Source organism: Leptonychotes weddellii, chromosome 11, assembly GCF_054177405.1.
Source record: "Leptonychotes weddellii isolate Sample4059 chromosome 11, ASM5417740v2, whole genome shotgun sequence".
NCBI lineage: Eukaryota > Metazoa > Chordata > Mammalia > Carnivora > Phocidae > Leptonychotes > Leptonychotes weddellii.
The window spans coordinates 5,351,311-5,375,862 of record NC_138379.1 but is presented as its reverse complement, the minus strand read 5'-3'; the positions used below and the strand labels follow the sequence as shown (position 1 = coordinate 5,375,862).

The 24,552-nt window shown below is 49.6% G+C and overlaps 2 protein-coding genes across 9 annotated transcripts in view; both read left to right on the top strand.

The window, feature by feature from the left end:
• The window catches only part of DPP3 (dipeptidyl peptidase 3), a 31,868-nt gene extending 26,447 nt beyond the window's left edge, over positions 1 to 5,421 (top strand). For all 5 annotated transcript variants that reach the window (XM_031020192.2, XM_006749073.3, XM_031020190.2 and 2 more), the window contains 2 exons: positions 2,001 to 2,163; positions 4,874 to 5,421. In XM_031020192.2, coding sequence (XP_030876052.2) covers positions 2,001 to 2,163; positions 4,874 to 5,046 — 336 coding nt within the window. In that variant the 3' untranslated portion in view covers positions 5,047 to 5,421. The remainder of the gene's footprint in view (positions 1 to 2,000; positions 2,164 to 4,873) is intronic.
• A 649-nt stretch (positions 5,422 to 6,070) lies between these two features.
• Positions 6,071 to 23,453, top strand: BBS1 (Bardet-Biedl syndrome 1). Of its 4 annotated transcripts, none has more exons than XM_081797728.1 (17): positions 6,071 to 6,171; positions 6,506 to 6,582; positions 6,682 to 6,716; positions 9,540 to 9,812; positions 9,927 to 9,973; positions 10,115 to 10,153; positions 10,273 to 10,345; positions 12,355 to 12,486; positions 12,994 to 13,100; positions 14,615 to 14,735; positions 14,900 to 15,058; positions 16,378 to 16,447; positions 16,883 to 17,041; positions 19,548 to 19,681; positions 20,645 to 20,779; positions 21,412 to 21,498; positions 21,721 to 23,453. In XM_081797728.1, the coding sequence occupies exons 1-17, from the start codon at positions 6,125 to 6,127 to the stop codon at positions 21,805 to 21,807; spliced, it is 1,782 nt and encodes a 593-aa protein (XP_081653854.1). In that variant the 5' UTR covers positions 6,071 to 6,124; the 3' UTR covers positions 21,808 to 23,453. The 4 variants fall into 4 exon arrangements, 3 of the variants coding, with proteins under 3 accessions (XP_081653854.1, XP_081653856.1, XP_081653855.1); XM_081797729.1 differs by having other exon boundaries at positions 6,126 to 6,210; XR_014138469.1 differs by lacking the exons at positions 21,412 to 21,498; positions 21,721 to 23,453 and adding an exon at positions 20,202 to 20,332 and having other exon boundaries at positions 20,645 to 20,781.
• The last annotated feature ends 1,099 nt before the right edge of the window (positions 23,454 to 24,552 follow it).

Genomic DNA, 24,552 nt, shown 5'->3' with positions numbered 1-24,552 from the left:
AAGTTTTTTAAAAATAAATCAATAAATAAAATTTAAAATACAAATAAAAATAGCTTTTATTCATCAAAAGTTACCATAAAGAATGTGAGAAGTCTTTTTTTTTTTTTTTTAAAGATTTTATTTATTTGACAGAGAGAAACACAGCGAAAGAGGGAACACAAGCAGGGGGAGTGTGAGAGGGAGAAGCAGGCTTCCTGCCGAGCAGAGAGCCTGATGCGGGGCTCGATCCCAGGACGCTGGGATCATGACCTGAGCTGAAGGCAGTCACTTAACGACTGAGCCACCCAGGTGCCCCAGAATGTGAGAAGTCTTAAACTAAGACAGGGTATTTACCACATAATGTGTGAACAAAAAGTTAGTACTTAATATATAAAGAACTCAAGAAAAAAAAAAAAAAGTGAGGAAGAAAAGACAACCCTGCAGAAAAATAAGCAAAACTCATGAACCGAAGAGGAAAATGAATAACACATCAACTTATGGGAAGACGTTCAGCCTCTTGAGCAATCAGGAAACCACAGCTTAAACCACATGAGCTTTATACCCACCAGCTTGGCAAAAATGGAAAACTGCCAACACCACCTGGCATACAGAGCGGTGAGGACTGCCAGCCACTGCCTCCGGGAACGTCAGCTGGTGCAACAACTTTGGAGAGCGATGTGGGCTTGTCTAAGGTGGAACATTCACCTGACCTCCAGACGATTGATTCTCCCGGAGAAACCTGCATCTCGTCCTTCTGTCCATCAGGAGGTGCCCAGGGTGTCCATGGCGATGCTGAATGGCAGACAGCACAAGCTGCCCCCATCATGGGAAGGGATTCACCTGTGGGGTGTTTCTAAGTGGAACAGTGGACAGCAGTGAGAAGGGTGAACTATGGTTGCATGCCCGAACACAGACGAATCTCACATATACCTCAAGCGGAAAAAGCAAATCACAGGACACAAGCAAAAGTTAAAATAACGTGGTCCAGAGCAGAATTCAGGGAACATAAGGGAATGATAAGCACAGAATCGAGGACTGTTTATTTCCTCAGACAGGAAGCCCCAGGATGCAGTCAAGGGAGGCGCTAACTTGGGGTGCTTGGCTGGCTCAGTTAGTAGGGCATGCGAGTCTTTTTTTTTTAATTTTATTTATTTGAGGGGCGCTTGGGTGGCTCAGTCGGTTGGGCATCTGCCTTCAGCTCAGGTCATAATCCCAGGATCCTGGGATCAAGTCCCACGTCTGGTTCCCTGCTCAGCGGGGAGTCTGCTTCTCTCTCTCTCTCTGCCCCTCTACCCTTCCACCCCTGCTTGTTCTCTCTCCCTCTCTCTCAAATAAATAAATAAAATCTTTAAAAAAAAAAGATTTTATTTATTTGAGAGAGAGAGAGGGGTGAGGGGCAGAGGGAGAAGCAGACTCCCCGCTGAGCTGGGAGCCTGATGCAGGGCTCGATCTTGGGACTCCAGGATCATGACCTGAGCTGAAGGCAGAGGTTCAACTGACTGAGCCACCCAGGTGCCCCAAGCATGCAACTCTTGATGTCAGTGTTGTGAGTTCAAGCCCCACATTGGGCATGAGCCTACTTAATTAAAAAAATAAAACTTTTTAATTTAAAAAAGGGGAGGAACTAACTCTTAAGCTGGGTGCTAGTTATATGGGTGTCTTATTGTTTTTTATAACCTATGTATTATATTCTTTATAACCTATGTATTATAACCTAATATGTATATACTATATATTTTGTATGTGTGAAATCATTTTTTTTTTTAAAGAGGATGATGGTAATGCTTTCTCTGTCTCCAGTTCAAATGAGACAACCAAATGAGAAACATTAGCTTCACTTTACTAGGCACTTATTATCAGCTAAGCCCTTGATCTGTATTTCTCCCGTATTCAGCACAGTAACACGGTGAGAGAGCAGATACCATCCAGGGTGAGCACAACCGGCTGGGGCCCCTGGCAAAGCCCCATGGAGGCATGAGGGGTGCCCATCATAGGCACTAATTCCTTCTGCCTTCCCACAGGTGTTGAAGTCCACAGGAGATGTGGCTGGAGGCCGGGCCCTGTATGAGGGGTACGCGGCGGTCACTGATGCATCCCCTGAGTGCTTCCTCACCCTCAGGGACACAGTGCTACTCCGCAAGGAATCTCGGAAGCTCATCGTTCAGCCCAACACTCGCCTTGAAGGTAATGGACACCCAAGCCCTCTTTGATGGACAGAGGCCTGGAACCCATCCCTGGGCTCAGGAAAGGCTACCTGGGGTGACTCCTGCCTCTCTCCCTCCCTGCCCCAGGCTTCCCCATGCCAAACCCTAGGCCCCAAACCTTGGCATCTGTTACCACCACCCCACACATGCAGGGCTGTGCTGCTTATAAGACAGCAACCAGGGGCGCCTGGGTGGCTCAGTCATTGAGCAGACGCTCAGGGTCCTGGGATCAAGCCCCCCGCATCGGGCTCCGCGGGAAGCCTGATTCTCCCCCTCCCACTCCCCCTGCTTGTGTTCCCTCTCTCGCTGTGTCTCTCTCTGTCAAATAAATGGATAAAATCTTAAAAAAAAAAGACAGCAACCAGAGGTTTGCAGAAGGCCTACAGAGCAAGGGCTAGTGGAACAAACAGACCGCAGGCTTACAGGGAGGCCAGGCACGTTCCTGGAGGATCAGGCCTGTCGGTGCCTGGGGACAAGGTGAGGGGCAGGCATGAGTTGGAACCCAGCAGGCTGGTGGAACCCAAGGGACGATGTGACTGCAGAGCCGGGGAGAGAGATCAGCAGCCCCATGGGCCCCTCCCTTCTCAAGTGATGACTCTCTTTCCAAAAGCCTTGACCCTGTCTGCGCTGCACTTTCACCTGTTGTATTAGAGGCCTGTTCTGCATTCACTTTCCTCTCACCTCCTGACCCATCTTTCCTGACGCCTGTCACGTGAGGCACGTGAGCAGAGGTGGTGCCAGGCAGCTGCTCCGTGACTTGTCTTCATCCATAAAGCCAGTGTGGATTGTGTCCTGACAGTTAGCTACTTCCTTCAAGCTCTTACTGCTTTCCATGGCTTCACTCTTTAAATCCTCCCCGCAGGGGCGCCTGGCTGGCTCAGGCAGCAGAGCATGTGACTCTTGATCTTGGGGTCGTGAGTTCAAGCCCCACATGGGGCATAGAGCGCACTTACAAAAATAAAATAGAATAAAATAAATCCTCACCATAACCCAATGAGGTAGTTACAGTTTACATTTTACAGTTAAGAAAACTGAGGCACAGAGACAGAATCATTCAAGGCTTACAGCTCTTTACCGGACGAGCCTAGAGGCAGATGAAGGGCGCTCCTCACTCTCACAGTCACGGGCAGTTGTGAAGGTTAAATGAAATAATTACCTCCTACTGGCAAGGAAAACACATTTGAAAGGCTTATTTCCAACTCTTTATGTTGCACTCCAGAGGCCCAGGGGATTTGGCCCCGACCCCTGCCAGGCCTCAGGGACCCCTCCTGGCTCACTGGCCTCCAGGCTCATGGCCTTTCCATTTCTCCAACGCCTCCGGGAACATCCCGCTCCACTCCCATAGCCTTTGCACTCACTGTCTCCTCTGCTGGGCACAGCCCTCCCCCAATCTTTGGTTGGTCCTTCCTGTCATTTTGGTCTCTGTTAAATGACACCTCCTGGGAGAGGCTGTCCCTGACCCCTCAACCTAAAGCAATCCCTTCACGCACTGTCACTCTGCTATTTTCCCGTCTGCCTTGCTTCCACATTAGCAGCAAGTAGTTAGCATAGGGCCTGGCACACAGGAGCTGCTCAATGCATGTCAAATGAGTAAATGGACAAATCATGCCAGACACATAGTAAGTGCTCATTACAACATCATTGCTTTGATTGTCCAGCCCTGTGTGGGCCCTTGGGGATGGAGAGGTGAATCAGACCCAGGCCCTTGCCTCAAGTAGTCCGCAGTCCATTAGGAATATGACCTAGGGAGAAATGGTCACACCCAGGGAGCATTAATAAGCAGCCAAGAGGCCCAAACGGTGGTCAGGACACTTAGAGAAGGGAAGATCACATTCCCCTTTGAGGGAATCAGGGAAGGTTCTGAGGAGGAAGTGGTTAAACTAAGCCTGAAGAGCAGGTGGGGTTTTCAAAGGTATGGTGGTGGTGATAATGGTGATGATGGTAAAGATGATGAGTAACTTTGGAGGACTTTTATGTGCCAGTCACTGGGTAAAACTTTGCATGGATTAACTCCCAACAACCCCAGGGGGAAGTTATTGCCCCCATTTTTCAGCTGGAAACTGAGACACTGAGGGGCCATGTATTTACCTGAGGTCAACAGTTAGTGGGCGGCAGAACCAGGATTTGAATGTGTGCTGTCTGAACCCAAAGCCTTGGGTTCAAGAGACCCTTGGAACAGCCCATGAGTTAAATTGGTACCCTTTTGGCTCTGCTCGGTGCTTGAGATAATGATGCTAGGGATAGCTAGCACTTGACAATTCACTCAAGGCATTATTGTATCTAATCACTGTAGGTACTGTGCTCACCCCCACTTTATAGGTGAGGAAAATGAGGCTTAGTGAGGTTGTGAAACTTGCCCAAGGTCCCACAGTAGATAGAGATAACGCAATTGTTGGACTGTAAGCTCCTGGAGTCCAAGGGCTGTGTGTTTAACCTAACATGGCACCAGAGTATATACTTATTAAGTGAATGAATGAATGAATGAATGCAACAGTTCATTGAATCCTCCCCCTTTAATGCTTCCTTCTTCATAGAGTTATTGTAAGGATTAAATTAGGTGATAAAACACTGAATACAATTTTTGGCACAAGATAAGAGCTCAGGAAGAGCTACCTGCTCCTATGATTATGCTTGCGATTCTCCGCTTCCTATTAAAACCTTTTCCTGCTGCTTCTTCTCTGTCTCCCCAGGCTCAGAAGTTCAGCTTCTCGAGTATGAGGCCTCGGCTGCTGGCCTCATCCGATCCTTCTCCGAGCGCTTCCCAGAGGATGGGCCCGAGTTGGAGGAGGTCCTCACCCAGCTGGCCACAGCTGATGCCCGGTTCTGGAAGTCCCCCAGTGAGGCCCTATCTGGCCAGGCTTGAGACAGATTTATGCAGCTCCTCCCCCAGCTCCATCACACCAGGGCTGCAAGTGGCCGCCCCCCTCCTGCATGTGCCAGGGGAGGAGCGGGAGCTCGGACCTTGGTGCTACCTCAGCCGAGGGCGGTGACACTAACCCCTTCCATTTGTCGGCACTTTCCAATTTACCGAGCGCTTCTCCTGTGTTATCTCATTTGATCTGCTCTGCCCTTGGTAGAGTGGGCAAGGCCCGGCTCCTTATCCTGCTTCCCAGGTAAGGGAATGGAAGTTCTGAGAAGTGACCTATCTAGATGCGACAGGACTCAAAGCCTCTCCCAATCCAGTGCTCTTCATGTATTACTTTTATAACCAGAAAATAAACATAAGAAATCACCACCATCTTTGCGATTTGTGTGAATCCTTGCCTTTGCCACACTTCTCATTTGCTCCCAGCAGGGTAATGGGGAAGGGAAGGAAGGTCAGTTTTAGGTTCCCCTCCACAACAGGATTTTGGTATCACCTCTAAACAACGAGGCACAGCCACAAGGAGGAACGTGGCACAATTTTTACAGTCCTCCTTTGTGGTATTTCCTGTATTTTAAAATATTCCAGGAACCTAAAAACTGGAAACTCTCAATTTCAGTCAGTCCTAGGATTTAATCTCTTAACCCTGTGCTTTGTTTCTCTGAGCCCAGACCTCTAGAATAAGATGGGAAGAAAGGACATGGCCCCTTTTCAACCGGGTTAACCATGAGGAGGAAGAGGGTGTAGTATTAGTTTTGCTCCTCAGAAACACTAGAAAGGCTGCTCTCCAGGCCAGAGGGTCCTGCCAATAATCCAGAGATCGCAGGGCCCAGAGGTTCCGGCTGGGAAGGAGCAAAGATAAATCCTACGAGCTGGGATGAGGGATTGCGCCTCGGCAGGCAGAAACCCAACTAAGGCCAGCGTATACCTGCATGGTGGCCTGTTGGCCCTGGGCCGGAAGGCCTTGCGCCCGGAACCTTTGTACGCGCTCTTCCCAGCACGCTTCCCAGAGCCCGGGCTCTTTTCGGCGTTGCGCAGCAGCTGGCCGGAGCCGGTTGCCACGGCGACGCCTGCAAAGATGGCTGCTGCGTCTTCGTCGGATTCCGACAGCGGCAGAGCTGAGAGGTGAAGGCCGGGGTCCTCGAGCCCTCCTTTCCTACAAACGTAAAGAGGGGGGCTTGGCCCCGGGATCTGGGCTCCTGCGCTTCTCAGCGCTGGCAGTCCTTGAAGGGATCTGAGGGTTCAAACAGGGAAACTGAGGACCAAGGAGTGAATGAATGTGCGTGTGTGAGTGACTCTAGGTCACTCAGTGAGCTTATGGTGGAGCCTGGACTTGGCCCCAGACGTCTGTACCCCTATTTCAGAGCCCCCTACACACCCCACTCTCAGAGACTAGCTCCCGCGAAGTTTTCTTCCCCTCCCTTGGGACTCAGCCGCCAACTCTTCCCTTCTCTGCCAGCAATGAGGCCAGTTCGAAATGGCTGGACGCACACTACGACCCCATGGCCAACATCCACACCTTTTCCTCCTGCCTGGGTAAGTCTCTGGGACCAGGAGATGGAGTCAAATGACGGTTCTGTAGCGAAGTCTCAAGGATTGGGAAACCCTGGTTCATGGCCCTTTTGTGTTTTCCAGCGCTGGCAGATTTGCATGGGGATGGGGAGTACAAGGTAAGCATATCACCCGGCAGAAAGAGAATTGGGGCGCGGGGAAGCATCAGAAGTGAGATTTCCTGATGGCTCCAAAGGAGTTCAGCATCATCTGGAACCCACGTGTACCCTGAAAAAGTACATTTAGTGTTGTTGTTGTTGTTTTTTTAATTTATTTATTTGACAGAGAGAGAGCACAAGTAGGCAGAGCGGCAGGCAGAGGGAGAGGGAGAAGCAGGCTTCCCGCTGAGCAGGGAGCCCGATGCGGGGCTCGATCCCAGGACTCTGGGATCATGACTTGAGCCCAAGGCAGGCGCTTAACGACTGAGCCACCCAGGCGCCCCTAAATTTTACTTTTATGTGGATGGTGAAGAGAACCTGTTGATTCTGTAATACAGACCGCAGAAAGGAAAGCAGAACAAATGCTGCCGGGGATTCTACTAAGACAAAGCCTCTTAATTTTGTTAACTTGTAATTCTTTGCTGGAAGGACACATCCCTTGGGGGGGGCGGGGGGGGCGGGGCGGGGCATTGGAATCTGGAGAGAAAGTAGAAGAGAGGGAAGTGAAAGTTTTATGTTTATTAAAAGAGCATAGATTTTAAGATTTAAGATTAGCCATGAAGCTAATCTTCATTGTTGGATGGCAGGTATTTGGAGGTTCATTATATGAATCTCTCTGCTTTTGTATATGACTGAAACTTTCCATAATAAAAAGGTTGAATTTTAAGTTTAAAACATAAAGATAAATAAAATGTAAATTAATTAATTAATTTAAAAATTAAAGGTACAGGTTTTTAAAAGATCGAGAAATATTTTGCGCTTACAGAAAGGAAATTAAACCTATATTTAGTGTCCATTTCTGGGCTAGACCCTCTTTGAGCATTTTCACATACATAGATATTATTTATTACCAATTTGTTAATGGGAAAATAGATTCAGAGAGGATGAGTAAGCTTAGTAAATTTGTAAAAAGTGGCAGACCTGGGCCTGTCACATTCCCAGTCATGTGTTTGTTCCACTGTTGCTCAGCCGTGGGCAGTGAACCCACAGTGGGCATGCTATTTGGGCCATTAGAAGATAGCTCTGGAATCATACCCTTCGTGGTGAGTACAGTAGAATTCGGTGGACTTTTGACTCCAAATTGCTATCCATAGAGCATTCTGCAATTTGGCAAGTGTGCAGCGAACCCCTACTGTGTGTCAGGCATTGTACCGACACGAAACTAAGAAATGAATCAGTACACAGTTGGGAGGAGATACAGACCCTGGCCTTAGTTTATCATTTATCCATGATATCGACTGAATACCTACTGTGTGCTTGGCAGTTAAAGGTATAGAGATCACAGCCTCAATAACTAGCATGAAATATAAGATGCTTTTGTGTAATCATTTCTTTAATGGCTAGTTTGTTGATTCCCAGCATCTAGCCCAGTGCCTGGCACAAATTAGGTAGTCAGTAAATATTTGTGGAGTAAATGAGTGGATGCTAAAATCGAATATATGAAAAGTATGGGAGCAGCAGGGAGAGAATGGTGAGATCTATCTGGACGTACCAAGAGGCAGTAATACGTGAACTGGGTATTGAAGGATGAATGAAATGTATCAAGAAGGTACAGAGGGAAGGAGGGGGAAGGCATTCCAGTCAGAGGGAACAGCACAAGTGGAGGCGCAGAGGCTTAGAAGTTCGTAGCATATTTGGAAAGAGTAATTTGGAGTTAGAAAGTGAAAACCAATAAAAAATAGTAGTTAAGACCACTGGCTTGGATTCAGACAAACCTAGATTCCAGGGGCGCCTGGGTGGCTCGGTTGGGTGACTGCCTTCGGCTCGGGTCATGATGCTGGAGTCCCGGGATCGAGTCCCACATCGGGCTCCCTGCTCAGCAGGGAGTCTGCTTCTCCCTCTGACCCTCCCCCCTCTCATGTGCTCTCTCTCTCTCAAATAAATAAATAAAATCTTTAAAAACAAAAACAAACAAACAAAAAAAACCTAGATTCCAGTCCCATCTCCCCAACTTACTTGAATGACTTTTACCTAACATCTCTGAGCACAGCTTCACCATCTGTGAAATGGGGCTAATAATAGTACCTGTCTCATAAATTGTTGAAAGGATGCATGTAGTTCCTGGTGTGGCTCCTGGTACACTGTGCATCCTCAGAATCCAGACATTCTATGGCAGCCCCCATTCTGGCTGGAGCATAGCATGGATGGGAAGGTGATGGAAAACAAGCTGGAGACCAGATCAGAGAGACCTTGAAAGCCTCACGCAAGAGAATGGGCTTGCATGGCAGCCACAGTGGCTTGGAGGATGGATTAGAGGGCGGAAAAGAGAGACTGAGGAGCTTGATTCTCCTCTCTGTCCACAGATCACATCCCAATCTGCATGCATGCGTGTGCTTCTTTAGCTCTGTTCCCATTTGGAAGCCAGGCCTCAGAGGCCCAGATAGGAGTTTCTGGCACCCCACTGACTTCAGCCACTCTCCACTGTACAGAATAGTGCCTGGCATGGAGCAGACTCTGAAGAAATGTTTACTGAATGAATAATGAAAACATCATCTGCCACGTAGTCCTCACTAGCACTCACCAGGTTCCGTAATTCATTACCTCATTTGAGTTTCACTACAAGTGCCATGAGGTAGATATTCCCATTTTGTGGGTGGAAGACTGAGGGTCAGCAAGTTTAATCAACTTTCCCAAGGTCACACACCTTGCAAGCCTTATTACAAAGTCTCCTTGCCCCCCACTTGGTGCACGAGTGTGGCAGTGAATGAATGTGCACTAGTGAAAAGGAGTCAGTGGAGGGGTCTTTAGACCTCGAGCCTGGAATAAGCCAGCCTCTTTCTACAGCTGGTGGTGGGGGACCTTGGCCCCGGTGGGCAGCATCCCCGCCTGAAGGTGCTCAAAGGACCCACAGTGCTGACTGAAAGTCCCTTACCTGCACTGCCAGCTGCCGCCGCCACCTTCCTCATGGAGCAGCACGAGCCCCGGACACCAGCTCTAGCACTCGCTTCAGGCCCTTGTGTGTATGTGTATAAGAATCTTAGGCCCTACTTCAAGTTCAGCCTGCCCCAGTTGCCTCCAAACCCCCTGGAACAAGAACTTTGGAACCAGGCCAAGGAGGTAAGTGATGTCGGGGATGGGAATAAGAAGGCAAAAATGGCGGCCACTGAGTCATCCTCATTCCCTGCCTGACTGTGGAGCTCACAGGCTTACCTTTTTTCCTTGCTGTCATAGGACCGGATTGACCCCTTGACCCTGAAGGAGATGCTGGAAGGCATCCGGTGAGAACCCACTTATCCCTTCGTATGCTTCCCACCCCTCCTTCAATCCTCCAGCCCCTCTTCTTCAGCCCATGCTCTCCGTCTGACCCCCAGGGTCCTGTTCCTCAACTAAATCTGCCATGATTGCCCCTCTCCTTTCAGGGAGAAGGCAGAAGTGCCTTTGTCTGTTCAGTCACTCAGGTAAGGGCCCTGTGGAGGGCCAGGGCTCCCGAAGCTCCAGGGGGAAGGGAGTGGCTAAGGAGTGGCCTGTGGAGGGAAGTAGCCCAGGCCATGCAGATGCCAGTTCTCTGTGTGTGCAGGTTTTTACAGCTGGAGCTGAGTGAAATGGAGGCATTTGTGAGCCAGCACAAGTCCAAGTCCATCAAGCGGCAGGTAACATCCCTTCTCTCTATTTCCCTGTAAAAAATATGGACAATTTTTAAAATAGACAATGTAACATCAGTGGTAGGTTCTACAACCAAACCCGACTAGTTTCACTTTGCAGTTTCCTTTCCAGCCTGTGCCACACATATATGGTCACAAAGCTGCAGAGCCTTCTACATTTCCAGCTGACAGTGGCAGCTTTGAATTGATATATAGTTACACAACTTTATATAACTTTTATTGTCTTAAGAGTAAAGGTAACATATTTTCATTAGAGAATAAAGAGAAGTATAAAGGAGAAGTATAAATGACTATAATCTCACCATCCAGAGGTACTCGTTCTTACCATTTTGGTACATTTTCTTGATAAATATGCTTTATAATTTGCTTCCCTTGAGTACAAAACATTATATCTTGAGCATTTAAATAGTCTTTAAGAACTCCATTCTTTTTTTTTTAAAGATTTAATTATTTGAGAGAGCGTACATGAGATGGGGGAGGGTCAGAGGGAGAAGCAGGCTCCTCGCTGAGCAGGGAGCCCGATGCGGGACTCGATCCGGGGACTCCAGGATCACGACCTGAGCCGAAGGCAGTTGCTTTAACCAACTGAGCCACCCAGGCGCCCTAAGAACTCCATTCTTAATGGCCCCTTAATTATTTCATTGATTATTAATTATTTCATTCATAGTTTATGTAACTATTCATGTATACTGGATAAGAAATGTATCCCTTTTATATTCACTTCATATTTTTCTTAGTTACAATTTTAATGGTTTTATTGATGAACCTATTCATTAAACTCTGGTGGTTACTGACCTGGGGGCTGACCCTCAGTCTAGTCCCAGGGCTGCTCTTTGTATTTTAGAAAGCCTCATGGGATCCCTCCAATTCCTGTATAAGCCACTTGAACCAAATGCATGGACCAATGCATGCCTCAGTTTTTGGCTAGCCTTAGACCAGTGCTATTCTCTTCTGCTGATCAGCAGCTCAGATCCACAGTTATCAATATCTTTGAGTTCTTACAAAATCATGAAGTGAATTAATTATTGCTTAAAAGATGCAGTTTGGGGGAGGGAGGAAATCTTTCCAAGATATATATGTCGTGATTATATAATTGGACACCATTACCATCCATGTTTCTGTAACCTCTTTCCACTAAGCATTGAGAATGATTCCTCTTTTTTAATCTTAAAGATAATCACACAATAAGTAGCTTTATCCAAAGAAATATTTTGGTCCTGCTAAATTATTTTCATAGGAGAAATTCCTAAAAAAGGGATCATCCTCTTCTCTTTTGTTTTTTCTCCAGTCACAATCACAAAAGGAACATGTGCCCACTGTAGAAATTCTAGAAAAGCACAATGAAGAAATTAAACATCACCTGTGATTTCATTGTCCAGAGATAACCAGTTTTTGTATTTTTGAGTATTTATTTATGCCTTCCAGCATGTTTTTTTATTCAGATATTTTTTTAAACTAGGATTATACTAACATAACACTTTACCTATTTTTTTTTTCTTAATACATTAGAAGTGTTCTACAAAACATTAGAAGCTGAGGCTTCTTTATTTATTAAGATTATTTATTTATTTATTTATTTGACAGAGAGAGACACAGCGAGAGAGGGAACACAAGCAGGGGGTGTGGGAGAGGGAGAAGCAGGCTTCCCGTGGAACAGGGAGCCCAATGCGGGGCTCGATCCCAGGACCCTGGGATCATGACCCGAGCCGAAGGCAGACGTTTAACGACTGAGCCACCCAGGTGCCCCAGTTGAAGCTTCTTTTAAAATGTGATTTTTACATGGCTTTTGATCAAATGGAAACTTGTAATGGACTTAAGCCTCTTTTTTAGAAAGTTAGGTTTGTTGCAATAAACACTTTTGTACATAAAACTTCTGCCACATCTCTGGTACTCTTCCTCCTCCTTTGCCATCTTTCTTCCCTCCTTTGGTATTCTGGGGGTGTCTCTGGGGATGGTGTGTGGGGATCTCCTGGGTGACTCTTGAAGTCCTTCTGCAGACAGTCATCACAACCATGACCACCTTAAAGAAGAACCTGGCTGACGAGGATGCTGTGTCTTGCCTGGTGCTGGGCACTGAGAACAAGGAGCTCCTGGTGCTGGACCCGGAGGCCTTCACCATTTTGGCCAAGGTCAGTGTGGGGCCTGGCCCTCGGCACAGCTGAGGCCCAGGCTGCATTCCCTCCCTCTGTTCCCCTACATCTCCTGCCCGTAGTTCTTGGTAATACATGTTGTAGAAAACTTATAAAATGTAGATAAGCATAAAGAAAATAATATATGTCCAAGAAAATACCACCACCCACAATATCTACTATTAAAGTTTTGGTGTGTCTTTCCAGAATTTTTATATTGAGACACAGATATATAACTTATAAATACATTTTTTTTTTTACAAAAATGACTTAGTGGTAGAGGATCATGTAACCTGCTCTTTTTATATACTAGTAGCCCATCACTGTGGGCTTTTGCTACATGTTGCTGAGTTTCCCTCCAGAAAAATTGAACAAATTTAAACTATGACCCACAGTGAGGGAGGAGATTGGGAATTTGGACAAGGAACCAACTCAGAGGAGTTACTTCAAGGTAAGGAAGGACAGGGGTGCCAGAAAACCTGGGATATTTGAGCCTCTCCTTTGCAGATGAGCCTACCCAGTGTGCCTGTCTTCCTGGAGGTTTCTGGCCAGTTCGATGTAGAGTTCCGGCTTGCCGCTGCCTGCCGCAACGGGAACGTCTATATCCTGAGAAGGTAGCCGCATCGTGGCCTCGGGGGCCAGGAGGAACATCTCAGAACCCGGGTGATGTTAGGGGCTTTGGAGCTGGTATTTGGGAGTGGAAAGAGCTGGGAACTTCATAGAGAAGGCTGAGCTCACGTGCCTAGGGGGCCATCTGGAGGCTTGCATGATGGGGACTGGCAAAGTGAGAGACTGGGCAGAGTGACTATTACATGTGAGCAGTGCAGTCAGAGATGGGAAGAAGTAAAAATAGCCTCTTGTTGCTGTAGGCTTTATAGGTATGTAACACTTCTTTACGCATTAGGTTGATACTCCTTACAACATTCATCTTCTAATTCAAGAAATATCTTTGAGCACCCACTATGTATTAAGCATTATATAAGGTATCAGGAATGTACTAATGTATTGTTAAACAACATAAATATAGTCCCTGTGTGCTTTGGAAAAAATACAAGCTCCATGGGAAGAAATAACGGGGCTAGGGTGATCAGTGAACACCTGTCTGTGGAGATGATGTGGAAGGTTAAGAAGCAGCCAGTTGTTCTAAAAGTGGGGAAGAAGGGGCACCTGGGTGGCTCAGTTGTTAAGCGTCTGCCTTTGGCTCAGGTCATGACCCCAGGGTCCTGGGATTGAGCCCCGCATTGGGCTCCTTGCTCTGCAGGAAGCCTGCTTCTCCCTCTCCCACTCCCCCTGCTTGTGTTCCTGCTCTCGCTCTCTCTGTCAAATAAATAAATAATAAAAAATAAAAGTGGGGAAGAAGTGTTGTAGCCAGAGAAAACTTGAGCAAATTCAAGATGGGAAAGACACTGGTGTGTGCTCCTCAAGCTTGATGGGCAAGGAGGAGGGCGGAAAGAGGTGTGTGGAGACCAGATCTGGCTCATGCATCGCCTTTTAGGACATGGTAAGGATTTAGAATTTTAAAATTATTATGGGGTTTTAATCAGAAGAATGATGTGAGCCATTTATATTTTTAAGAGATTGTTCTGCTGGGTGGAGAGTAGATTGGAAGGAGGCCCAGAGACCAGAGGGAGGCTCTCAGATGGGTCATCAGATGGGATATGATCATCAGACTTGGTTATGAAGAAAGGGGAGCCATAGCCTGTGATTGGTAGGCTGGAATTACCCCTTCTTTCTGGATGAGAGAAACTAAGATTCAGAAGCCAGGAAACTGAAAACAGTGCATTTACACAGAGCAGACCTCCCATGCGTTTCTGATGAGTTGCTAAACTGCCTAAGTCCGCTAGCACCTCATCTAGCCTAAGGTACACTCACTGTAAACTGTTCAGTGCCAGGTTCTCACACAAATCACTGCAGTAAAGGCAGCAGGGAGACCGGGAAAGAAAGCACACTTCATGTTATCCAAGGTCACGCAGGGGCTAAGTGGTAAAGGTGGAAATAATACTATGGTCATCTACTTTTGGTCCAAGGTTCCTTCTGGGATAGTTTGTGGGGATGAGAAAGAGGAGGGTCAGCCAGGGAAGGAGAGGAGGTTTCTCTGGGGCTTGGAGAGTGTGTCTTTATTCCACAGAGACTCCAAGCACCCCAAGTACTGCATCGAGCTGAGTGCCCAGCCTGTGGGGCTTGTCCGGGTACTCAAGGTCCTGGTGGTGGGCAGCACCCAAGAGAGCCTGCATGGCTTCACCCACAAGGTGCGGCTTCCGGGCAAGCATCATCCCCCACCCCCTCCACGTATGTCTCCCTGGTTCCCCTTTAGCAAGGGATTCCTTCTGGCGTCCCTTTCCCTGCAAACTCCAGCCACCCTTTCCACATTGTGCCCTGAACCCTCCCAAGGTAAGAAGCTCTTCCCTCCCAGGGTAAGAAGCTGTGGACAGTGCAGATGCCAGCAGCCATCCTGACCATGAACCTCCTGGAGCAGCGCTCGCGGGGCCTGCAGGCCGTCATGGCTGGGCTGGCCAATGGTGAAGTCCGCATTTACCATGATAAGGCCCTGCTCAATGTCATCTGCACCCCGGTGAGCTGCTCACTCCTCTTTGCCCCCCATTCCCGCCTCTGGGGCTTCTTAGCTGCCTCTTCTGATCCCACTCCACCTGATAATCTTGACTTTTAATGTATTTTTTTTTAAGATTTTATTTATTTATTTGAGAGAGAGCACGAGCATGAGCGGAGGTGGAGGGCAGAGGGGGGGCAGGCAGAGGGAGAGGGAGAAGCAGACTCCCTGCTAAGCAAGGGAGCCTGATGTGGGGCTCGATCCCAGGACCTCGAGATCATGACCTGACCTGAAGGCAGATGCTTAACCAACTGAGCCACCCAGGTGTCCCTCGATGTATTTCAAAAACATTTGTTGAGCATCTCATAAACATAAGTCACTGTTGTGTGGGGGATAAAAACGATGTCTAAATCCTGCCTTCAGGGAATTTATAATCTAAGGTGACAGCCAGACAGAGACACAGCTAATTCAAATACAACCGAGACTTAAAGCAGAGCAGAATACTGACAAGCACAGAGAGGGCCTGGTGACTGGGGTGGTGGTGAAGGATAGATGGGGGTGGAACTCATGAGTCATTTCTGAGAGCAAGTGACAATTCTCCTGGGCCTCGAAACAGTTTGCCAAGTGGATACATGGAGGAAGAACATTCCAGACGGGAAACAGCACGAACAAAGGCTGAGAGGCATGGGTATTCTTGATTAAGGAATCCAGGTGGCTTGATGAGTTTGGACTCGTTTTTCAAACACTAAGTTGTGAGTCATTAAATTAATTTAATGGGTCACAACCAGCAAAAGAAAAAAGAAAGCTCAGAATATATCACATGTGAACTTGTGTGTATGTATGTATAAAGCGCCCTATGTCACAGTATCAAGTTTAAAAGCCGCTGATTTAGACCGCAGGCTTCTGGGAGACAGGTGAGGTGGGGTTTGGGGAAATGGTAGAGGAGAACAGAAAAGGCAGGTTGGAGTCAGATGTGGAAAGCCTTGAATTGTTCTAACAAGGGGGACAAACGCCATTGGAAGTTTTTTGGCAGAAAATAGACATGATCATTTGAAAGGCAGAAATGTGAAGGACAGACTGGGAAGAAACACTAGGCTGAGGGCCTATTACAAAGCTGACCCCAGAAGCCCGGTGACATTTATTCTGGAACTCTGGCCATAGCAGTGAGGTTGGAAGGCAGATGAGAAATACAGGGAATATTTCGGAGGCAGCATTGCCCCAGGCCTTACCTCACATCTCTTCATCATATCATATCTTGGGTCTCCCAAACTTATCACCCCACCCCAGTCTTGCTCTCCTCTCCAAGATATTTCGCCCCCTAAACTCTGGTGTCTCCGTCCTAGGATGCAGTGACCAGCCTTTGCTTTGGCCGCTACGGGCGGGAGGATAACACCCTCATCATGACTACTCGGGGTGAGCGAACTCAGACCTGGCAGGGGTTTTCGAGTTAGGCACCAAGGTGACAGGCCAGATCCCGGGAAGCAACAGGTGGCTGTGAAGCACAGGCAGGCCTGGGTTTGGAAAGCAAGGCCTGCAGACACATGTCCTGTCTGGGGCTGACTCATCATCAGTGTGATTGCGCTACCCACGGGCCAGTGTCTCCAGTTCCCCCCAGTCTCAGAGCTTGCCACGATGCCAGGAACGTCACAGTCAATAAGTAAGTGCTGAATGAATGGTAGGACGTTGTTAAAACACACTTTATTCCTTCTGGAAACCCAGAATCTCGGCAAGAAGACAGACATGGACAGAGATGGCTCTATCTGAGGCAGATGGTTTGGGGAGGACAGACTGGGAATATTGGGTAGAACTAGGAAGGACAGGTCTATTTCTGTCTGTCCACTTTCCTAGGCGGTGGCCTGATCATCAAGATCCTGAAGCGTACAGCAGTGTTTGTGGAAGCAGGAGGTGTGGCGGGCCCCCCACCAGCCCAGGCGATGAAACTCAGTGTGCCCCGCAAGACCCGGCTTTATGTGGATCAGACACTGCGAGAGCGGGAGGCTGGCACCGGTGAGACTCAAACCAGGTCCTTCCTCTTCCTTCTCTGTGGCTCTGAAGCAGCAAGAAACGGGTGAACCCTCCCTGGTTCGTGCCCTAAGCACTGGGAGACCTGAGCAGCCAGGCAGGTCTCCTGCCCCTGGAAGTCCAGAGACAGCCTAGGAGGTATACTCTGCCTACAATACCTGCCTCAAGGTAGAAGATGCTGTGGGTGAGGGCGAGCACCCTATGAATGCAGAGGAGAGAACAGTCGCTTCTAGATGCAGAAATTCTATGGGAGAGAAAGCACACTTCATGTTATCCAAGGTCATGAGAGAATAGAATTGGACCAGGGTTCTTCCTTTTCCTACTCGGTTTTTTCCACTCTTGCACTCATTCTTCCATTCATTCAATACCTGGGATTCTGCCAGGCATTCTGCCAGGTGCCTTGAAATAGGCTAGGCCCAACTTGAGGAGCTCAGTCTCCCTCGCTAATTTCACGCTGCATGATGGGTGTAGAAGAGGTCTCTGGTGAGGCTCACAGGAGTGAGGAAGTTGGCCTGGGAGCCTGGGAGAGGCTTCAGAGAGAGGTGACATTGGACTTCGCCCTGAAATGATTACAAGTCCACCAGCCAAAAAGGGGTGGGGAAAGGAGATCCAGGCCAAGGTGTGGGTAGAGGCACAGAACCCTACCAGGTTTCAAGCAACATCTGCCATGTAGTGACAGGTGCCGTGCAGGAAGGCTGGATGGCCAAAGCACAGACTGGCAAGGCAGGTCAGAGCTGGCTTTGGAAGGGCCTGGAATGCAAAGCTAGGATATTGGTTGATTCTAGGTGGTGGGGGCTGGGAAAGATGTCAAACAGAAAAATACAGTAACTCAACCATCTCTATCTCATAAAGGGACCTTGCTTATACTTTTAAGGGATAACTATGAGGATAAAAGAGCTAGCAGGCTCTTGTAGCCTAGAGAATCCAAGAGAAGCAATTGAAACATTTGAGAAATAATTAGGAACTTATCTAAGGTGACCAAATGTAAAATATACCAAAAAATCAATAACTTGGTATATACCAACTGTAACCAGTCAGAAAATAAAATGCAAAGTTTCCATTCACAATAGCAACAAAATCCGTAGAAATAAATTTAACAAAAGAAAATGGCAGTCTAAGAAAGAAAGTTACAGAACTCTCTAGGACATAAAAGACCACCTGAATATTTCAATGATGAGACTTCCCAAGTCTCAGGGTAGCAAGACCCAATGCCTTAAAGCTGCTGATTAATTAATTAATAGCTTCTAAAATTAATCTAGGAACATAGTGATGTTACAGAGAAAATCCCAGTAGGGTTTACTTTGAGGACTTGGCAAGTTGATTCTAAGAGCAAATCTAAGAAATTTGGGGGGGATTTAAGAATGAGGGCTGGTCAGCAGAATAACCTTTGAAGCTGTAGAAATTGGCAGGTGTGGTAGGACTACAGGAACCTCCGCTGATCCAGGGCACATCTAGAAAGTCCAAAAACAGACCCTCCTCCATGTGGAAGGTCCGTATGTGTTAAAGGTGTCATTTTAGATTAGCGGGGAGAGGAGAGACTGTCCAAAAAGCATGATTAGGACAACTTGCTTCTAGAAAAACAAACAGAATTCTACTTCAAACCAAACACAAACGTTCATTCTGGGTAAATTAAAAATAAGTTGTAAAAGTACCAGAGGGAAAAGGAAAGATTAATGGGTGGGGTACCATAAAGACATAAAACTTCTGAGTGGCAGAAGGCCCCTCACACAAGGAAAGGAACAGGAACAGGCTGGGAAACGAGCGTGCGAAGTCTGGAAGTGTCCCGGCGGGAACGGAGGGGGCGCAGGCTCTGGAGACGGCTTTGAGGAAGAGGCCTCAGGCCTTGGCAAATGACTAGCCGTGAGGGCAGAACCTGGGTAACTTGGTGGATGGGGACGTGGTGACGGAGGTAAGGCGATGAGGTGGGTTTCCGCAGTGCTGAGTGTGAGGTGTTGGTGGGACGTCCGGATGGAGGTGACCATTAGGCAGTTAGAAGCAGGAGGCAGGCCCAGGCACCAAGCAGCCGGAGATGCAGCGCACAGTGTTGAGAGTGGACGTGGGTCGGGCCCGAGTGGGGCCCTGCAGACTCAGTAGTGACGAGTCCCCGCCCTCAGGAGCTCGAGGTTGTTCCTCATTGGGGTGCTCACACTGGGGCAGGGCAGAGGAGGAGGATGGAGAACAAGACTCAAGCGGGTACCAGCCCTTAAGGCAGAATCGCAGGAGCCATCCAGGAGACTGGGCTTGTGCGTGCGGGTAGTGTGGTGGTAGGAAATCAGGAAGGAGGGAGCAGCGTGTGGCCCATAGCATCCTGTGTCACTGGAAGGCCAGGCTATTGCACTCCGTCCTCCCTTTCCCCAATTCCCCGTCCCCGCAGACCCGGCCTTCCTCTTGCGTGTCTGAGCAGCTGCCCACACAGGACACCCCTCTCCCCCACCTCTGCCCCTCCTCCCTCCTGACCTCCAGCACCAGCCCTTTGTGTCCCTCTCCTCAGCCATGCACCGGACCTTCCAGACCGACCTCTACCTGCTGCGCCTCCGGGCCGCCCGTGCCTATGTGCAGGCCCTCGAGTCCAGCCTGAACCCTGTGTCTATGACGGCCCGGGAGCCCCTCAAGCTGCACGCTGTGGTGAGTGAATACCCAGGTGTGGGGGGAATCAGGCCACCTCAGGGCCGGAGGGACAGAGGTCAAGGGTGAGTAGGAACCCCTCAGCCCCAGAGCCAATTCTGAGCCCACTAGGCCTTGTGCCTGCTTCTCACCTCCCCTAGGCCCAGAGACCAAGCCGCAGAGTGGGCCATACCCTCCAGCTCCTTTGGCCCGTGCTGTGCCTCAGACAAGCCCCCAGATTTGGGGCAGAGCACGCAAGTAGTCACCTTGGGACGTTTCTTCCCAGGACTGGAGGGACTCTCACAGCTATGGTGTGAGGAAGAAAGTTGTTGATTCCAGTAACCGCGGGCAGCCTGAGGTGTTAGGACTGCCTGGTACAGGGAAGGGAGGTCCTGGGACTGGCCCAGGCACAGCAGGAGGAGCCCCTGCACTCAGACACAAGTGACCACGAGGTCATCTGGGCTCTGGCCAGTGCTCAGTGCGTCCCGGAGGTGTGCCGTCTGACCCACTGGGTTTCCGATTTCTCTTTCCCTAAAGGAAGTGGATAGATAGAGAGAGGAAGAGGCTGCAGAGCAACCGAGGCTAAGAGAGAGGAAAATGAAGTCACTGTGGCCACCACAGGACGAGAGTGGGCAGTGGAGAGAGCCTGGGAAGACAGGGGCAGGGACAGTGGTGAGTCCACAGGTGGGAGTTGGGACATGCATCCCCAGGCCAGCTCTGCCTCTGACCAACTTGCTGAGTGGCCTGCATCAAGCCCATTCCCCTCTCTGGGCCTTTGCTGATCCCCGTACAAGCAGGAGCCAGCCTTCTGTGCTTCCGAGGGGCCCCTTGATGAGGGGCAGGACAAAGCATTAGAGCAGGTGGGGAAGAAGGTGACACGAGGACATTGATGAGAAGGCCGGAGGGCAGGACCAGGGCACATCAGATTCAGTGCCCAGGGCTGCTGGTTAAGGGTTTTCTCCACCCACCCCACCTTCTCCACAGGTTCAGGGCCTGGGCCCCACCTTTAAGCTCACACTTCACCTGCAGAACACCTCAGCAGCCCGACCCATCCTGGGGCTCCTGGTCTGCTTCCTGTACAACGAGGTGCTCTATGCCCTGCCCCGGGCCTTCTTCAAGGTACTGGGCTCACCTCACTGAGACATGGCGGTGCCCACCAAGCCAGAACAGATCAGTGGTGAGGGAACTGGGAGGTGGCTACAGCCACAGACCAGGCTGGCGTATGACAGAGATCTCTGGGGAGAATGCCCAAGCCTTGCCTCGCTGCCTGAGAGAGGTCTTGGGGAGCCACACAGAAGGTTCTAGGAGAACAGCTAGAGTCAGGCTCCCACCTGGGCCTCTCTTAGAAGCCTGTTGGTGCTGGGATCCCAGAGCCCATCCTGCCTCACAGCCATACCTGCAGTGGGAGTGGGAGCTTCTTTCTGCCCCAAGGAGAATTTTCCACAGTGAAGGGCCTGCTTTCCCACCAGGGTCCAGGTTTGACCCTAAGTTGGTAGGACCAGAAACTGAGAAAGACTCTGGGACTTGGTTGGGAGTCAAGAGGTCTGGGTTTAATCCTGGACATACATTTGGTCCTGGAGCGTCCACTCCCCTCACTGAACCGCATGCCCCGTGAATGGGCCTGTCAGCCCTGCCCGCCCTGCCCCCTGGATTATTCAGCTTCTATAGCAGGCATGAGAGCGCCCTGGAATCTGCTAAACACTGTCCAGGCATGAGGGCTAATTTCCTTACCTCTTTGTCCCCAAACTCAGGTCCCCTTGCTGGTGCCAGGACTCAGCTACCCCCTGGAGACCTTTGTGGAGAGTCTCAGTGACAAGGGCATCTCAGACATTATCAAGGTTGGTGGCCCATTGGTACTACAAGGGGAGGACAGTGAGAGTGAGGTGGACAAGGCCCCCGGGTGGCTGCTGGCTCAGAGTGGGTATCTGCAGCCCCGTCCCCTTTGACACAGCCCTGGTCGCCTGTGACTGGGCCCAGTGCAGACCAGGCCAGGCTTGTGTTTGCAGGGGGCAGGGAGGACAAGGGGCCTGCCCCTACTGCCGTGGGTACCTCCTCTGTAGGTGCTGGTGCTCCGTGAAGGCCAGAGCGCACCCCTGCTGAGCGCCCATATCAACATGCCCGTGAGCGAGGGGCTGGCAGCTGCCTGACCCCTGGACTGGTGTTGAAGCCCCTGCAGAATCAGGACCAGGAAGATCCAGCCCCTTGCACTGAGCTGGGCAGAGCCAGTGGCCCCAGGCCCATTTCCTGAGCAGCAGTGTGTGAGGGCTACAGTTTCCTTCTCCTTTCCTCTAAGGGTCTCCTTTCTCACCACCCTGACTGCTGGGTGACCTATAGAAGCAGGTCAGTGAGTTTCAGCCCCTTCCCCCTCAGGAAGTCCCAGGGGACTTCTCTGCATCCTCCCCACTTTTCTCCAGAAATGACACCAGGTCCGAAGGAATATCTTTGAAGTGGTTAATGTGTGATGAGGGGCATAGGCCCAGTCTTCTCCTTTGCTGCTTTCCTTAGTCACATTACTCGTGTGTGGCTGCAGGCCCAGGCCAGAATTGGCTACGGCCTGACCTGGGATAATCAAGAGGCTTTTCTTGGGCAAGACTGAGCCCTCTGTTGCTGCCTGGGGTTCCAGAGGCTTGGCTGATGCTAGCTCAGCTTACAGGCAAAACACATGCTCTGATCTCTCCTTGTGAGCTAAACAAGGGACCCCCTCTTTCTATTCAGGGGGCTCAGGGAATAGCTGCCTCCCCACAGGGGGCTTTCCTGAAATTTGGGCTCAACCAAGGTCTCAGGCCTGTGATGCTCCATGAGGGTTGCCAAGGGAGGAACTGGTACAGGAAGGCATAGAGTGCCCATGCAGGGAGCTAGTGACCCCCGCCCCCCCAAGGCTTCTGAAGACCACACAGCTTCTGCCCCTGACTTGGATTTTATGCCCAGAAAGGGCGTCCCAGGAGAGGAAGGCCCAGTTAGAGCAGAGGTGGGGCTAGGGTGCACAGGAGAGGTGTTTCTGGAATCCTGGGGAAGTGGCACAGGAGGCAGAAGCCCGGAACAGCTCTTCTATGCCCTGGAGCCCAGGTCAGTCACGTAAGTGGGAAGTTCACTGGGCAGGGCCATAGTGTGAGAGAATGAGCTGGAAAGGCATGGACCAGAGGCATTGAGTGAGGCTTAACCCTGAGGGAAGGCACATATTTAGACCACAAGGACCAGAGACCCACAGTCCTGGCCTTCGGTGCCTCCTGGAGCCCTGGCCGGTCTGCCTGGCCCACTCTCAGCCTCTGTTAGGCTCGTGCTACCAGGGCCCCCCTGAGCCACTTTGTGAGCCAGGAACCCTGCTCTTTGAGGACCTGTATCTTCCTCTGTCTGACCAGGTGCAGCCTAGCATGTGGTAGGTATCTCAGCTTGTAGGAAGTAACCAAATCCTTCTGGGTTAGTTCCCCACATGTAAAATGAGGCAGTTTGACCAGATTCAGCTCTAGCATCCTATGAACTGGGCAGCCTATAGAGGAAATGAGGAGACAACTCCAGAAAGGGCATATTTAACAGGAGTATCTGCAGAGCTTTTGCCCTTGATACCAAGGGCCCCACCTAACTGCCGTGGCCAGGCAATAGCCTCTGTGTCCAGGACACCAGTGAGGGATTGGGGTGACACAGCTCACAGCCCACTCCCTAACTCTTCCAAGGAATGCATTCTGGGGCCAGGTTAAGAGAAGCATTGGGGGAGGGGGATGGCTCAGTTGGTTGAGCGTCCTTCTCTGGATCTCAGCTCCGGTCTTGATCTCGGGGTGGTGAGATCAAGCCCCGCGTTGGGCTCCGAGCTGGGTGTGGAACCTACTTAGAGAGAGAGAGAAGCATGGGGTCTGGACCAAAGAAAGAGCCCATCCCCCTCCTCTGTGCACAGTCTGGCCACTCGCAGACATAGATCAATTGGATCAGAATGGTGAAGGGTCTCTAGATCAAGCCAAGTGAGGCACAGTTAGAACAAGCAGGAGGTTTAACCTGGAAATGGAAAGAATAATAAAGGGAGTGTCACTGTCAGTCAGAGAGATTTCAACTTAACCTGAAGAACTTCCTGAGAGAGCTTATCAGAGATGGAAAGGCCTGCCCTACAAGGTAATGAGCCCCTTGTCACTGGGGCTGGGCTTCACAGGGTTGTGTGCTGGGCCACATGACCATAGAATCTCTTCTACCCCAATCAAGTGATGACTATGTGAACTTGGAACAAAAAGTGTGATCTGGATTCTGTTCGTAGCTATTCATGATGATGAAAATGGAGAGACTTCCAGCGCCTAATGAGAGTTTGTATGATGTAATACTACATATCGATGTGAACTGTGTCGATGTGGACAAGTATACATAAAGCAATATGAAACCAGGGACAGTGCATGGTACCCAGTGCCCTCACTAGTTAGAGCTTCAAGAGATTGTGGACATTAGGGATGAGGGGAGTTGGTATCTTTTACATGTACCTACTTAGTACTATGGAGTTAGTTTATAACAAGAAAATAACCTCTCCCCATTCCCCACTACTGCTCTCTTACTACAATCATTTTCAGTTCTCTTAGCTGTTATTTTTTTCAGTAACTTCTGAGTCCAATCTGGGGCTTAAATTCACGACCCCAAGATCAAGAGTCACATGCTCCACTGACCGAGCCAGACAGGTTCCCCATTAGCTATTTATTTTAAAAAATATGCTTCAGGACACCTGGGTGGCACAGTTCATTAAGCATCCAACTCTTGATTTTTGGCTCAGGCCATGATCTCAGGGTCAGATCGAGCCCTGTGTCAGGCTCCACGGTGAGTGAGGAGTCTGCTTAGGATTCTTTCTCTCCTGGGTGCCTGGGTGGCTCAGTCAGTTAAGCGTCTGCCTTCAGCTTGGGTCATGATTCCAGAGTCCTGGGATT